The sequence below is a fragment of the Equus asinus genome, chromosome 9, assembly GCF_041296235.1.
Source record: "Equus asinus isolate D_3611 breed Donkey chromosome 9, EquAss-T2T_v2, whole genome shotgun sequence".
Classification (NCBI taxonomy): Eukaryota; Metazoa; Chordata; class Mammalia; order Perissodactyla; family Equidae; genus Equus; species Equus asinus.
This window is the reverse complement of record NC_091798.1, coordinates 85,830,379-85,845,014: the sequence shown is the minus strand read 5'-3', so window position 1 is coordinate 85,845,014 and position 14,636 is coordinate 85,830,379. Positions and strand designations below refer to the sequence as shown.

The 14,636-nt window shown below is 37.7% G+C and overlaps 1 protein-coding gene across 4 annotated transcripts in view; it reads right to left on the bottom strand.

Moving 5' to 3' along the window:
• Positions 1 to 5,102: 5,102 nt before the first annotated feature.
• Positions 5,103 to 14,636, bottom strand: part of HAPLN1 (hyaluronan and proteoglycan link protein 1) — a 76,944-nt gene continuing 67,410 nt past the window's right edge. For all 4 annotated transcript variants that reach the window (XM_014857044.3, XM_070517830.1, XM_070517831.1 and 1 more), the window contains exons 4-5: positions 10,731 to 11,033; positions 5,103 to 8,698 (exon numbers count right to left, since the gene is read on the bottom strand). In XM_014857044.3, the coding sequence (XP_014712530.1) occupies positions 8,409 to 8,698; positions 10,731 to 11,033 (593 nt within the window). In that variant the 3' untranslated portion in view covers positions 5,103 to 8,408. The remainder of the gene's footprint in view (positions 8,699 to 10,730; positions 11,034 to 14,636) is intronic.

Sequence of the window (14,636 nt, the reverse complement as noted above, 5' to 3'; positions counted from 1 at the left end):
GGTCATTGGTTATCATTCTTCTCTTTATAATTTAGAATTATTCTTCCCAGTGAACAGGATATAAAATAGAACTTTATTCATTCTTTTGCACAGGAAGTATTCAGATAGGAAGTCTCCACGCCTTTTGCCACTCATCTTTTGTTTGTCATTCTAAAGCTAGGGAAGGACTGGGCAGGTCCTGTCCCCTCTGCCAATGCCAGGCCATGTGCTTCTGGAGGAGCCACAGAGTCAAGGAAGGTGAAAGGCAGCTAAAGGACATTTCAAGCTCATTTCTTATTGAATTGTATCGTTCACGTCTTTCACTTCATCAGAATGAGTTGTAGCAGACTCAAATAGCTGTACCAGATCCATAAGCCAATTAGGAAATCACTTATGGTTTTCGTAATGACATAGTTCATGCAGTTTATATTTTCTATAATCAATTAATTAATTAATTGAGCATGTTTAATTAGAATCTATAATGATGATCTAATTTTTATTAGAAACTATGACCTCTTCACGTACGTAGTGGAAAATGAATTATAAAACAAAATTTAACAGTGTTTTTCTCCCCCTGGGTATTTGGATTATGAGTGATTTTCATTTTTTTTGTGTTCTTATCTCTGTTTTTCAGCATTTTTACTAAAAATATGTATTAATTTATGATAAGAAAATATTATTCATTTTGAAACTACATCTTTAGCCCTATGCTAGCCTTTGATGTGAGGGTGGAGGATTATTAAAATAGTATTTTATAGCCCATGATTTTGGAAATTTATGATTTAACTTAATGACCAAGAATATGTGAAAACAAAAATTTAAATAATTGTATATTGTAGATTTACATAGTAATAGTATGAACAACAAAGATATTCCAAGGTAGTATGTTATTACAGATGATAATGAACTTTATATCTTCAAATAATCTCAATTATGAGAAAAAAGAATGTACAATGTTGATATTATCATCTCTTTTTTCAGATGAAGAAACTGAGGGCTGTTTTTCTATTTGACTTTCGAATTTACATATAGAAGATAATATAATAAGAACTAATACTTATAGAGTGCTTACTATGTGCCAGGAGTTGTTCCATCATTTTCCATGAAGTTAAGTATGGTGCAGTGGTTAAGAGGGTGCCTCCTTGAACCACCCACTTCATTTAAATCTTTACTTTGCTACTTACAAGAAGCTCTGTGGCTTAGGGCAAGTCATTTAACCTCTCTGGGATTTTGTTTTCTCATTTTAAAAATGTAGGTAATAATACCTGTATTACAGGGGTAAGTGGCTAAATACATTGTATGTGTAAAATACTTAGCACAGTGTGGTGTATCACGTTAGCTATTACCGAAATATATTAACTCACTCAAATTTTATAACCCAAAGAGGCAAGCATTAATGATGTCATTCATATTAATATCTCTACTTTCAGATGGGGAAACCAAGGCCAAGAACGTTATATGATTTGCTCAGAGACAGTATGTGGCAAACCTAGATTTGAACTCTGGTGGTGTCTGTGATCTTAACCACTTTACGGTACTGTGTCTTCAGATGATAAATAGCCCAGTATCTTTCATTTGATGACTGAAATAGTGATAAGTAAAAAGGGATGCATGTTTCCAAGAAGCATGATCCCATAAAATAAATATGCTTTTGGAAAACAGCAGTATTTATATATTCTAATGTATATACTTAGAGTTTTAAAAAGTAGACAGTTGTCTCTGGCACTTGGTAAACAGATTTCATCAAACTGTGTATCCTTACTCAGGACTAGGGTAGAGTTCTTTCTCCCCTCTCCTCCCTTTCCTCTCTCTTTCTTCTTTGTCACCCCCTTCTCTGTACCTGCCAATCCTCTTCTCTGGCTTGCCAGCATTGTGTTGGCTGAGGGCCCATGTTTGTAATGTAAAGTTCACAGTGGGGATAGGCCTTTTTTTCTGAGATGTAACTAAAATCTCAGAAGCTGTTGACTTCAGTGTGGAGTCAGAATTCTTGTCCCCAAAATATTTTATACAATTATTGTTACAGCCCTTGGATTTCAGTGCTTTAGATGGGAAAGAGTTTGATATCAGGATAATACATAAAGGGTGTAAAGTGTTTTTTTTTCTTTTTTGGAAGATTAGCCCTGAGCTAACATCTGCTGCCAATCTTCCTCTTTTTTGCTGAGGAAGACTGGCCCTGAGCTAACATCCATGCCCATGTTCCTCTACTTTATATGTGGGACGCCTACCACAGCATGGCGTGCCAAGCAGTGCCATATCCGCATCCGGGATCCGCACCGGTGAACCCTGGGCCACCGAAGTGGAACGTGTGAACTTAACTGCTGCGCCATCCAGCTGGCCCCTGTAAAGTAGCTTTTACAGGAGGAGTGACAACAATGGGGCAGGCAGGCAGATGATAGCTTATTAGATACACACATGCTAATGTACTGGGGGCCATCATTAGCAGAAACAGAGCAAATCAAATGAAATATTGACATTTGAAGAATATTCTAAGTTCAATCAAATTCAAACTAATTATACTACTTTAAAATATTATTTTCAGTTGTGAGCTATAAATATCAATATAATCGTATATCAATTGAATGACTTTGGTTTGCTCTCCTAAATCTTTTAAGACCAGAGGTTCTCAAGCCTGGCTGCATATTAGAATTAATGGGGAGTAGGCAGGGGGCAAAAATTCGTGATGTCCAGGTTGCACCCTTGACCATAACCTCTTGGGAGAGACCCAGGCCTCAGTGTTTTTCCAAAGCTCCCTAGGTGATTCCAATATGCCGAGTACAATTGCTTTAACAGGTGACAGAATTTTCATGTATATTGAACTTAAAGGTTGGCTTTTAAAAAACATTCTATTAGAACACCAGAAATCGCTTCTCAGCCTCTTGAAATTTGTCTTTCATCACAGGAGTATCTTCCCACGGAGCAAGGATGTTCAGTTTGGCAGAACTCGAGCACAGGAAGAACCACAAAGGACTTTATTTATCTTTTCCCTGGGCTCACAGCAATCACTACACGCGAATATGTTTATTTATCAGAATAATAAATGAAGGGTTCTGCAGCTCTGTTTTAGATTCACATGCAAGGTTCTCAGTATCTTCAAAGAAGGGCCTTTCAAAGACTCTAAAACTGCAAACTCAGTTGCTTTTTATCTTTTTCTGCTCTCTAAATATATATGAGTTTGGGCAGGCAGAATTTTCACTGACCAAAATCAAAGGGAGAGACATTTTTTAAAAACCCCCAAAACAAAAAACATCCAGATAGTTCAAGCAGGATGAAGAGCTGGAGATTGAGCCCTGTCCTTAGAAAGAAAAATATGGGAGTAAAGTATTCTTGGAAGTCTATCACCATCCAAGAATCCTACATTTTTGGAGAAAGCCAACAGTTTTATTGTTAGGTAATGGAGAATCTAAACTTTCTCTCCACCTGGGGAACTCTCCCCTGAATAAATGGAGCTCAGTCTACAGTCAGAGACCAACTAAATGAAGGAGCCATTTTTTGTGTGTGGGAAGAAGATTGTCCCTGAGCTAACATCTGTGGCAATCTTCCTTTGTTTTGTATGTGGGACACTGTCACAGCATGGCTTGATGAGTGGTGCGTGTGTCTGCGCCTGGGATCTGAACCTGCGAACCCTGGGCCACCAAAGTGGAGTGAGTGAACTTAACCACTATGCCACCAGGCTGGCCCCAAGTGCCATCTTTTAATAGTTGATGCACGTGATGCTGAACAGCCCCAGTGGACAGAAAAAAGCCGAGAAGGAAAATTGGTTGATTTCAAGAAAGACATGGAATCACCTTCTGGGCTGACCCGAGTTGTTTGAGATGATGAGTGGCTATGGAGGTGACAAAACTTTATTGGCCTGAAAGAAATATAGAGAAAATAAATAAGCTTTATTTGCTTCTTAGTGAAAAAAAAAATGTGGGCTGTGAATTTCCTTGCTAAGATTGGGGCATGTAGCCTGCTGTCAGTTTCCTGAATATATCACCTACTGAGAAGCAGACTACAGAGCCGTTTTAAACTGTGTCTCTAAATAATCCCAAATGGAGGGACCAAGAAATCAAGACAGGAAAGGAAAGATCCTTTTCTGACACTTTTGATATCAGTTTCTTCTTACTTCATCCTCATCTCCCTCCTACTCCCAAATTAATCCTTTGCTTTTATTACTCTTCCTTGCATATCTGACCATCTTGGACAGGGTCTATTCTACTCAGAAATAGTCTTAGCATTAAGCCTTGTCACTTGGTAGGGAACTAAGGGCATCACATCTGAGCAGTTTAACTTTTTTTTATTTAAGCACTACAAAACTCCATGGGACCCTTCTATTAGTACCAAGTAGGGTTTGTAATGCCCAGGCTGTAATAATTCACGAAATTTGCTGGCAAAGTGAAGATGACATCCTTCATCTGTGTGAGAACTTAAACACTAAAATAAGATGATTTAATTTCATATTATTCTTGGACTTTCTTCTCCAAGGTTGTTTAATGTATTCCATAATAAGTATGAGAAAAATTTTAAAGTGAATTTTTCTGTCTGAATCTCGATGATTCAAAACTTTTAAGGTGTGTTTGATTTCAAGTCATTGCACCAGCAATAGAGTCTTGTACCCAAGAATCCATTTCTGGATAGCAGGAATATCCAGAAACTATTTTCCACATTGAAAATTCAGGGACTTGATGGAAATATTGAAAAATATCTTCCTTGTTTTTGGAGTGTAAAGTGCTAGGGGGAAGGACTTTACTATGAAAATAAAGATCTGTCTGTTAATTTAGTACTAATAATTGAAGTCACAAAGTATCTCAAGTATATCAATCTGATCAACATCATCACAGATTTTCGGGATTGCTAACCTAGTGAGAAGAACAAATTATGCTTTGAATCATAGAAAAAGAGAAAAAAGCCAATAAATTTCAGGATAATACTATTGCTGATTTAGCAACACTGTAGCTATGCTCCCTTTTCCCCTAACTTTGCCGAATACCAGGAAATAGAAATTGCTATGTGTTTACAATTTGAACTTGAATGTACCGGAACAAGGATGGGTTAAAAGTTTTTTCTTAAAATAATGTATTTATAGAGTTTGACACAAAGAATAGCAGCTAATATTCTACAACTCGGAAGAATCAAAAGATACTGCAGTAACACAAAATTGACTTTTAATGTTTGTTTACCAGTTCATTGTATCTTACAGAAAATGAAAACATTTTTGTTTTTTGTAATACAGTTGGTTCTTCTCCTCAGATTTGTACTCAGTAGGTATTAAATGCCTTTAAATACTGATTTTCTTTTACTCAGGTGGCTTAATGACTTTCGTAGTTTTCATTGCTTTCATCGTACATCATTGCTGCTCTGGCAGTAGTAAGCTATGATACAGTTAACTTCTCAACAAAACTACGGCACTTATCCATTGTTCGTTCTTGATGTATTCTACGCTGAAAACTGATGGCTACTTCCCTTTTGATCCTCCCCTCCTTAGTGGTCAGCTTCTCCATGGGACCACCATATTCTTTGGAGCACTGAAATCAAGAAACCCAGTATGGCTGCCAGCAACCAAATTGGAATCTCCTTTGAGTCTGCTTCTAATTGCCAAAATAATAAGCAACTATATTATTGCATAAAATAAAACTTTAATAGGTACCGGCCCCCTTTCTATGACAGAAAGTTTAAATTTACAAATACCATATCTGACTAAAAATTACTGTGATAAAATATGGCAGCAGTCATTTAAAGATGGCTTCCAGTGTTAATGTGACTAACTTGTTTTTATTCCTATTCTTTTTATATGAATTATTTCTTTGTGTTTGGTTTTTCAAATGTAGATGTCTCAGTGAAATTTGCAGATAAACTTTGTTCCTTATGTGGGCCACAAGTGTTAATTATGGGCAAAACGATCAAACAAAGATTTCCTAACCCAGACTCCCATCTCATCCCTCTGATACTCTTGGAAGCCAAGTTTGAGGAGCAATTTCTGAATTAGCCAGTGTTGTACTGACTTTTCGTTAGGAATTGTGTTAGGATAACCTTTCTTTTTCAGACATTCTCAGTGAGATATCTTGGAGAATGAAATAGGAAAATAGACATTTGGTGAAAAATGGCAAAATGAGCACATTAAAAAAAACTCTTATTCAAGTAGGAGTCCAAAGGGGTAAGGAGATTGTGATCCTTTGGGGGAAGTCAGAAGATAAAAAGTCTGCCCAGCAGTATTCATTCTGTTAAGATTTCTTTTACAAGATGGAAAAATGGTGTGCAATTGGTATAGATTTTAATCAGTTAACAGTCACTCCAGAGATTTTGATCAGCACCAATTCCTAAACTAGTAAGTATTCAAAAGTTAAGAAATGCTACTATGCTTAACATTATAAAGGTAGAGTTCTACAGCAATAACTGAAATTTTTATATCTGCTTCAATAGAAATTTGTTCCCACTTGCATTTCCAATAAAATTCTTGTAACGTGGGTAATAATCGTTCAAGTTATGGGCTATCTCCAATGAGCTAATCCCCATATTTGAGGTGTTAGAGTTGCTACTTTGGAGCTGGTCTCCTCTTTAAATAATATCTTCATCTTCTTCTAGACCCTTCAAGTATTTTTAATTTAGAAGTTCGAATTTTATTTGCATCAGCAGAGATTGAGTTAAACCTCGCAATCTCTTTGGATTTATATTTTTGTATAGTTTGCATATCCAACCTAATGTAAAAATGTGCATGCATATATTGTCATCTTTTAATATTAAAGCATCTGAAAATTTCCAGATATGCTTTTGATAAAAGAAGTGATCTACTTTTATTTACAATATTTTGTCTAGATAACGTATGAATATAGTTATGGTTTCATGGACTTCCAATTGTTCTATACCTTCCACACACATAACTCTACATTTACAGAGTAAATTTATTAGAATTATTACAGAGCTTTAAATGCAACCACAATCAATTCAGGAAACAGATTTATTTACTCATGTTCATGGGAGGAAAATCTACATAAAAACATTCATGAAAGCATACCAGCTATGTCATACTTGGATTCTTATACTAAATCCCATTTATTAGAACTCATTGTAAAACAATGGGAAACCATGAAATGTAATTTGAATACAAATATTGGTCCCTGTGGGGTCTCAACAGTCATAGAAATATAGGAAAACAGAGCTTTATTTAAGATTGGAGCTGCTAATACGGAAAGTTGTTTTTCTGAAGCTGGCCTTACCTTTTCACTTAAAGCCCTGAAGATTTTAGTGTAAACTCTGTGATAACAGCTTCAGCATTTCATTTAAGACTAATGATGGTCAGCAAGGAAAGTGACATCATCGACCACATTTTCTATATGGAGGGAGGTTTAGAACTACTTTGTTGACTTTTTTCCCCAAACACAGGCACTAGTTGTGCTTTCTAGTGTATATACAAATAGGAATAATAAGAATTTTGAAAGTTGGGTCCTTTCTTCTTGGTTAGACAAACGTATAGTTATTCATTCCTTTTATGATTTAATTTTTTATGTAACGTAAATAAGGAAATATTAAATAGTTTAAAGTTATTTTTATAGGACAGTAACATTTCATAGGCTAACATAAAGTCAAGCTGCTAAATTTTACACTTTTTCTGTCCAGCAGTTTATCTATATAACTGCCCTGAGTAGATGCTAAATGCTGCTTAGCAAACGGCCCTTAGAATTTAAATAGAACTCAGTAAAGCTACTCGAAAGATAAAACGATTCTTCTCAGGCATGTGTAATTTTAATTAGAAGAATGTAGGAATCTCTCATTGGTTAAATATTATCTGCTTGTTTAAGTTTCTTCATATCAACGGGGTTGTTAAGGAGTTTTAACTGTGCTTGTTTCTATGCATTGGAGTTCCTATGAATTTCGTATTTTGGTCAAAAAGGCAGGATTTTAAAGAGTAAAATATTCTGTCTATCGGAGATTTGAAATATTAACTTTTAGAAAAGTGTGGATTGTTCCCTTGTGAAACTCAGTTTTGTGCAACCTCTCAGAATCTCGGTTTATGGTAAAGAAGCCTGTATTTCAAATCTGTCGCTCTAATTTGTTTATCGCAGTACATTTCAAAATTGTACAAATGTGTAAAATTTGTGCTTGTGGAAGCTGCTGCTCTGAGTAGCTTTACTTTCCTTAATTGAATCCTGGCAATTTTCAACTATTGCGTGCCCCTTTCATGAAAGGATACTTCACTGGGACGGTGTAGCCTAAACAGTTTGGCTCCAAAGCCTCCTTTTGTGGAGCTTCCCTTAAAATTATATTAATTTATAATATATATTGAATGATCGCTTTACAAAAACAAATTAATGAATTGGTCTTTATGAAAATGACTCTTTACAGTAAGTAAAAAAGGGTTCTCACAGTTTTGGTAACTTGCACGAGTTCATATTGAAATAAAACCTTTCACATGTTCTCAATGACTTGAAAACAGACGTGCGCTCGGGGCACGCTCAATTGTATGCTCTGAAGCAGTAGACACCATACAGCTTATGCTTCTTGTCTGGGAACCCCACGAAGCGCACTGCAGCCTCAGTGGGACTGCAGCGCCTTCTTGGCCTAGAGATAGGGTAGCGGACACTGCCATCCGCCAACCAGCCCGCATCGCAGCGGTCATATCCCAGAAGTTTCCAGGCAGCAAATATCTGGCCCACTTTTGCAATCTGAGCACCATCTTTGAGACACGCCTGCACCGCTTCATCATAGGTCAGCTTGGTGGGGTGGATCAGGTAGTAAAAACGGCCTGTGGAAAGAAGGAGAGAGAGTCAATGGGCCTGTCTGCGACTAAGCCACACGGAGATGGAAGGAGCCCAAAACGGAAGTGTTTCCCAATGAAATGGGACATTGAGCAATGTCTGTCAAGTTTTTGGAACACAGGATTGTCAATTAAATATAGTGTTCCTAGGTCACTCTCCCTTAAATTAGTTTTTCTCCTTGCCCCTTAATATGTGTTCAGACATGTCCTTTTATAGCTGTAAAAAAGAAAAGGGAAGTGACAGATGCAGTTTCTGTTAGCTAATTAGTGACTGAAACAGCCCTTCTGTGGCACTAGAGAAGACAGAATTCCATGTTAAAAGCAAGAGCTATTGAAATTCTAGCTGTGGCAAGACTGAACCCCAGCACAAGTTTCTGGAGAGGAAAAATTTGAATGTGAAAGGATCAAAAAGCATTCCTGACATAAAAGTCCATTTACAAAAATCAAAAGCCCTGAAGTCCTTTTCATTACAGGTATCAATAAGGCATTATTCTTATTCAAAGACTACAGTATGAAAACGCAAAAAATACAGGAAGTCATTTGCCATAAATAATACGGACTCAGAATGTGAACCCCGTCTGCTCACTCACTAGCAAAGAGGATGAATTTATTTATTTTTTTCAACTTCCCCCTGTGGGAGCCCTGACACTGTTTCTTGATTTCACAAGAAAGAGCAAGTTAGTCTCAACCTCGTTGAATAGTGTTAATTACTGAGATTCCTTCAGTGTGTATTAAATATGCATAAAATGTATAAAATATGACATCCACCGACAGAAGTGACACACGCTGATTGAAGATTTTCTCAGATTTTTCGTTTCAGGGAGAATATTATCAGACTCTCATCTGATTACACATTGTAATGCGATGTCCTCCTGCCCCTCATTAAATATAGATTATTGAAGTATAAATTAATGCCTGCCAGTTCTTTCTAGACTGAGACAATATGATTTAGAGAGAGGGTAGAGGCCATTGGAACATTGAATAGAGGGTTGGTTCTATCATCTATAGCAGAGGTTGGCAAACTACGGCACAGGAATCAAATGACACTTCATTAGAACACAACCACACCCATCCATTTAATACCATCTACGGCTGCTTTTGTGTTACAACGCACAAAGCTACATTGAGTAGTTGCAACAGAAACCGTGTGGCCCACGGAGCCAAAAATATTTACTATCTGACCCTTTACAATGTTTGTTGATCCCTGATTCTTTGCTATTTTCCCCAAAGTGTGTCACGAGGGCCCTAAAGTATAAAATGATGAGGCCAGGGCTTGCTTCACTGGTGTGCAACTTGTGTGGTTACACAGGGCTCCATGCTTGGTTTAATGCTCTGTTGTCACCATCTTAAAATTCTTGATAAGTTTTGAACAAGGAGCCCACATTTTTGTTTTGCCCTGGGCCCCACTCGTTATGTAGCTGGTTCTGGATAGAGCAAGATATAGGGTTGGGAGTTGTGTTGAATGCAACGAATCCGTCATCAGCACTGATGCCACCCGGATCTCTTTTTTTCTGCTTCCACTTGCAGTGTTATTCTACTTATTTTTCTTTCAAAGCTCTTTATCTTGAGCTTTCTCTTTATCAGAGAGAGAAAGCTTTCTCTTTATCCTGAGCTTTGCTGATCATCTATGAATACACTGACGTTATAATGGAGGAGAGCATGACGCAAGAGCCCGTCTTACTTCAACTGAGAGATCTATCTCCCATGAAGGGCACGCAGTGGTGGCACCATCTTTGGCCATAAGAAAAAGACTCCATACAATAGGGCAGTTTAAACTATTTCATGATAACAATTAGATGCAATAAACCTAGGAATAGTGGAAATACACACTCTTGCTTGACTTATGTGGATATTTTTGAAAAATTATGACACTAAACAATTTATTACATCTTTTCAAACTGGAGCAATACTTCAAAATTTGTTTTTTTTTCTTAAGTAGATAAGATTAAAAGTTGGGCGTAGTATTGTGGTACGTATTGGTCTCTGGATAGGAGAGAAGGAGGTATGGTTAATATCTTACCATTGAAGTTGGATGTAAAACAGAAAACATCATATCTGCTTTTTTCTTTATCCCAAAACCCGTAGTTCCTGACTCCAGGCACTGTGTTCTGGCCTCCGCAGGGCTCTCTCGGCTTTGTGATGGGGTACTGCACAGACCCATCGCTGAGCCAGCCGGCGTTGCACCAGTCCAGCCCGCCCCGCCAGGCATCGTACAGCTGGTCGAAGGAGGCAATCACAGCATCCTGGTCCAGACAAGCCTGCTGTGCCTCGTGAAAATTGAGATTGTAGCGACCCAGTCGTGGAAAGTAAGGGAATACCACACCTGTCCAAAGGAGAAGGGGAGGTGTCATTAGTGGCATAAAAGTGAAAACTTGGAGCAAATCCCACTCGACTGGTGAAAAAGGTAATAGAATCTCCATCAGATGAAGTAGCAATGTTTGATCATCTTGTGATGGTTTCTCATGGTCCCTTTTGCCTTCAAACAGCCTCTCAGCTCTGAGCACCTCACAATTAGCTATTCAGTAGGATAACTTCAGTGATTTACCTCTGTTGCTAAGAGTTCAATGTAAGCCTTATGATTCTCCTTTCTGAACCAATTCAGCTGCAGATCATAGCTTCTAAATAGCCCTCCCTGAGAACTTGCCTTCTGCCGCTGGTTACTAACCCTAAAAGGGATCACCACGGGCCCTTTCCACCTGGGAAGAGGCCAATTTTGAATGCTAAGAGAGGTGGGGGACGTAGAAACAGTGCTCGGGGAGAAGGTATTTGTCAAAATTCACCTTTTTTCTAAGGAATTATTCTTATACAATTGGTAATTAGTTTTATACAGTCCTTTAGATGTATAAACAAACGATCAAGCGGGGATACACACCTCCTTTCACATGTGCTCCTAAAAAGTTGCAGACAAGTAACTTTCATTCGGGACATCTCATTTGTAGAAGCTCTAATGTCAATTCCTAACAAAACCCGAATGCCGCAGTCTCGTCTCATATGGCTAGGACAATTCTTCCCAGAGAGGCACCTCCATAGAAAGCGTCATGGCTTTCTATCTGTTTCAACTTTCAGTATAACCCTTAATTTAATTTTTCTTCTGTCCTTGGACAGCACAACTAAAATCAGAGCTCTCATCTAAAAAATATTTCCATTACTATTTTTCAGCTTGCATATTCATATATTGCAAACTGAAACTAAGCTTTTAAAAACATTTTTATTGCAAATGGAAAAAAGAGCTTCCAGAAGCTTGTGCTATACAAGGTAAGTACAAAAGAGACATCCGTATACAATACCAAAGATTTAAGTTAAATATTCTGGAGGACAAAAACCTTTAGTGAATGTAAACAGTGTGAACTGACACTTGACTTTGCCTGGGAAAATGGCTTTCCAAAAGCATTGCTTTTGGTCCAATAATCATAGGAGGTGATTGAGCTGTCTCACAACTTTCTGCACAATTTCTTTAAAGTATAAAGATTGCAGTGTAAGAAAGCAAAGTTGTATCATTTGGGGGACATTTTGAAGTACCACTGTATCAATATGTCTGCTGCTAAAAGACAATTAATTTAGAGTGACTATTCAGGCCTTGCCTTGGATTTTTTTGAATATAATTAGAAATAATTAATATTTTAGCATGTGGAATGTAAAAAATTGTCCCACTGACACAGTAATTTGGTGGTTTATATCACATGTGCTACTTTATGAGCCTGCAGACTCTATTGCCGTACCCTATAAAAAGGGTACAACTCACTAATAGTGTAATCAGTACACAGGAAATGTTTTCTTTTGTAAGTAGTCCTGGAAAATTCTACAAGGAGAAATTTCAATAGCTTAAATCAAATTGCGTCCATCGAAGGCCTCCGCAGGACATGTTTGCACCCCTAGGGCAGTCCAGCTGGCAGGGTCCACTAGAGGCAGAGATCCAGGAAGGCTTCCTGATCTCATCCTGCCTTCTCAGGTTCTTGGCTGAAGGATCTGTAAGCTGAATCAGAGCCAAAAGAAAGGAGGAAAAGACTCTCTTGGTTGCCACTGCCCCCTGCAGTGATGGGGGTGGGGAGCCTGGAGATGGCTCTATCTAAGAAGGGCTATGCCTGGGCATCCAGCTAAGAACCCAGTTAACACTGGGAAGGGACTGCTATAGGGCTCCCGGTCCCCTCATGCCTTTCATCCTCTTTCCTCAGCAATGCCGATGAAAAGGAAAACATTTAATTTATCCAGTAGAGATTTCCTTGGCAGCTAGACCTCAAGTGAGAGAAAAATCTCAAAGTATCTCAATCTGGAGAGAGAAAGAAACCATTTGGGTTGACTTCCATTTCCCAAATGACTCAAGATGGTAAGATAGTGGAGAATGTAGGATATCTTAATTTATAATAATTTTAAAGACCTAGACAACCTCTCAGGTTTAAATTCACTGTGGTGCACTGGGTGGCCTCCCACGGACATTAGGAAAATTTTTTCTTTAGTAATTTGTCCTTGATTAACCATTGAGTGTTACTGAAATATGTTGGATTCAGTTCCAAATCCAGTGTAAACGTTTTTATTTGAGTTCCTTTCAAATTTAACATAATCTGATAAATCATTTCTTAAAGTCAAAGTGAAACCCTATATTAAAATTTTACTATTTTTCAATTTCAAGAATAAACAGTCAACTTATTGTTATAGTAACTCAAAAGATTTACTGAATAAATTTTAATTAATGATTGTTGATGCTGGAAAGAAGACATTCCAAGTAAATCAAGGTCAATTTCCATGTCTTACTCAGCCAAAGTTTTAAAAGTTTCACTATATTGTACACATTTGGTGCACGCATTTCAACAATCAGATGTTTCTTACAAGCAGGGGCATTTCTGGAACTACATGTTTGTTAGTATTTTATTTATTTACTTATTTTACTTCCAGTTAGTTAAGATTTCAACATCTAAGACTATGATTGCAGATGCTTGGCTCTGTGGAAAAATGTGCAATTCCTACAGCTGAATTATGGAGCAAATGGTGATTGCTTTCGTCCAGCATTACAGAAATAAGAAAAGTTAAACTTTCACGAGTGAGAAAGAATGATGTATGATTATTTTCCAAGTATGATTATTTTATAATTATATGTCAAAATATAATCAAAAGCTCTTTACTTTTCCATGAAGGGCTGGTATGCAGCACCGCAGAGAGGATTAATGAGGATGGTACATCATACGGAAAAGAATCAGGATGTGAGTAGTTTAGTCAGTCAAAATAGGTTTTGAAATCACATTCTTTAAGATTTATAATTGTGGGGACGGCTCCACGGCCGAGTGGTTAAGCTTGCGTGCTCCGCTGCGGCGGCCCAGGGTTCAGATCCTGGGCGCGGACATGGCACCGCTCATCAGGCCACGTTGAGGTGGCGTCCCACATCCCACAACTAGAAGGACATGCAACTAAGATATACAACTGCGTACAGGGGGGTTTGGGGAGATAAAGCGGGGGGGTGGGGGGTGGGGGGAAGATTGGCAACAGTTGTTAGCCCAGGTGCCAATCTTTAAAAAAAAAAAAGATTTATAATTGCTCAGTCCAATTCATCCTTGCTGTTGGCAAATATCAATTTGTTAGACATATAAAGGTTTTCACACCATGGTACATATAAAAGCTAAGGTAAATTTCAGTAACTCTATAAAGTAAATATTTTTAGTGATGAAAAGGCAGAGACCATGCAGCATAATTTTACCTTCCTCAGTGCCTCTCACAGTGCCTATTGGTGCTATGTACACATCTGAAATTATTTTTCTATTTCTGAAAGTTCTCAGATTATATTTTTGTGTATTTGGCCCCATTTCTCCAATGGAAAACCAATACAATGGAAGATTAGAAGCACAAATATCATGTTTTTCATATCATTATTTATATATTTGTTGATTGCTGAGATGAGTTCTGTAGCCCAAGCTACTCATAGATTTCTAGTGATATC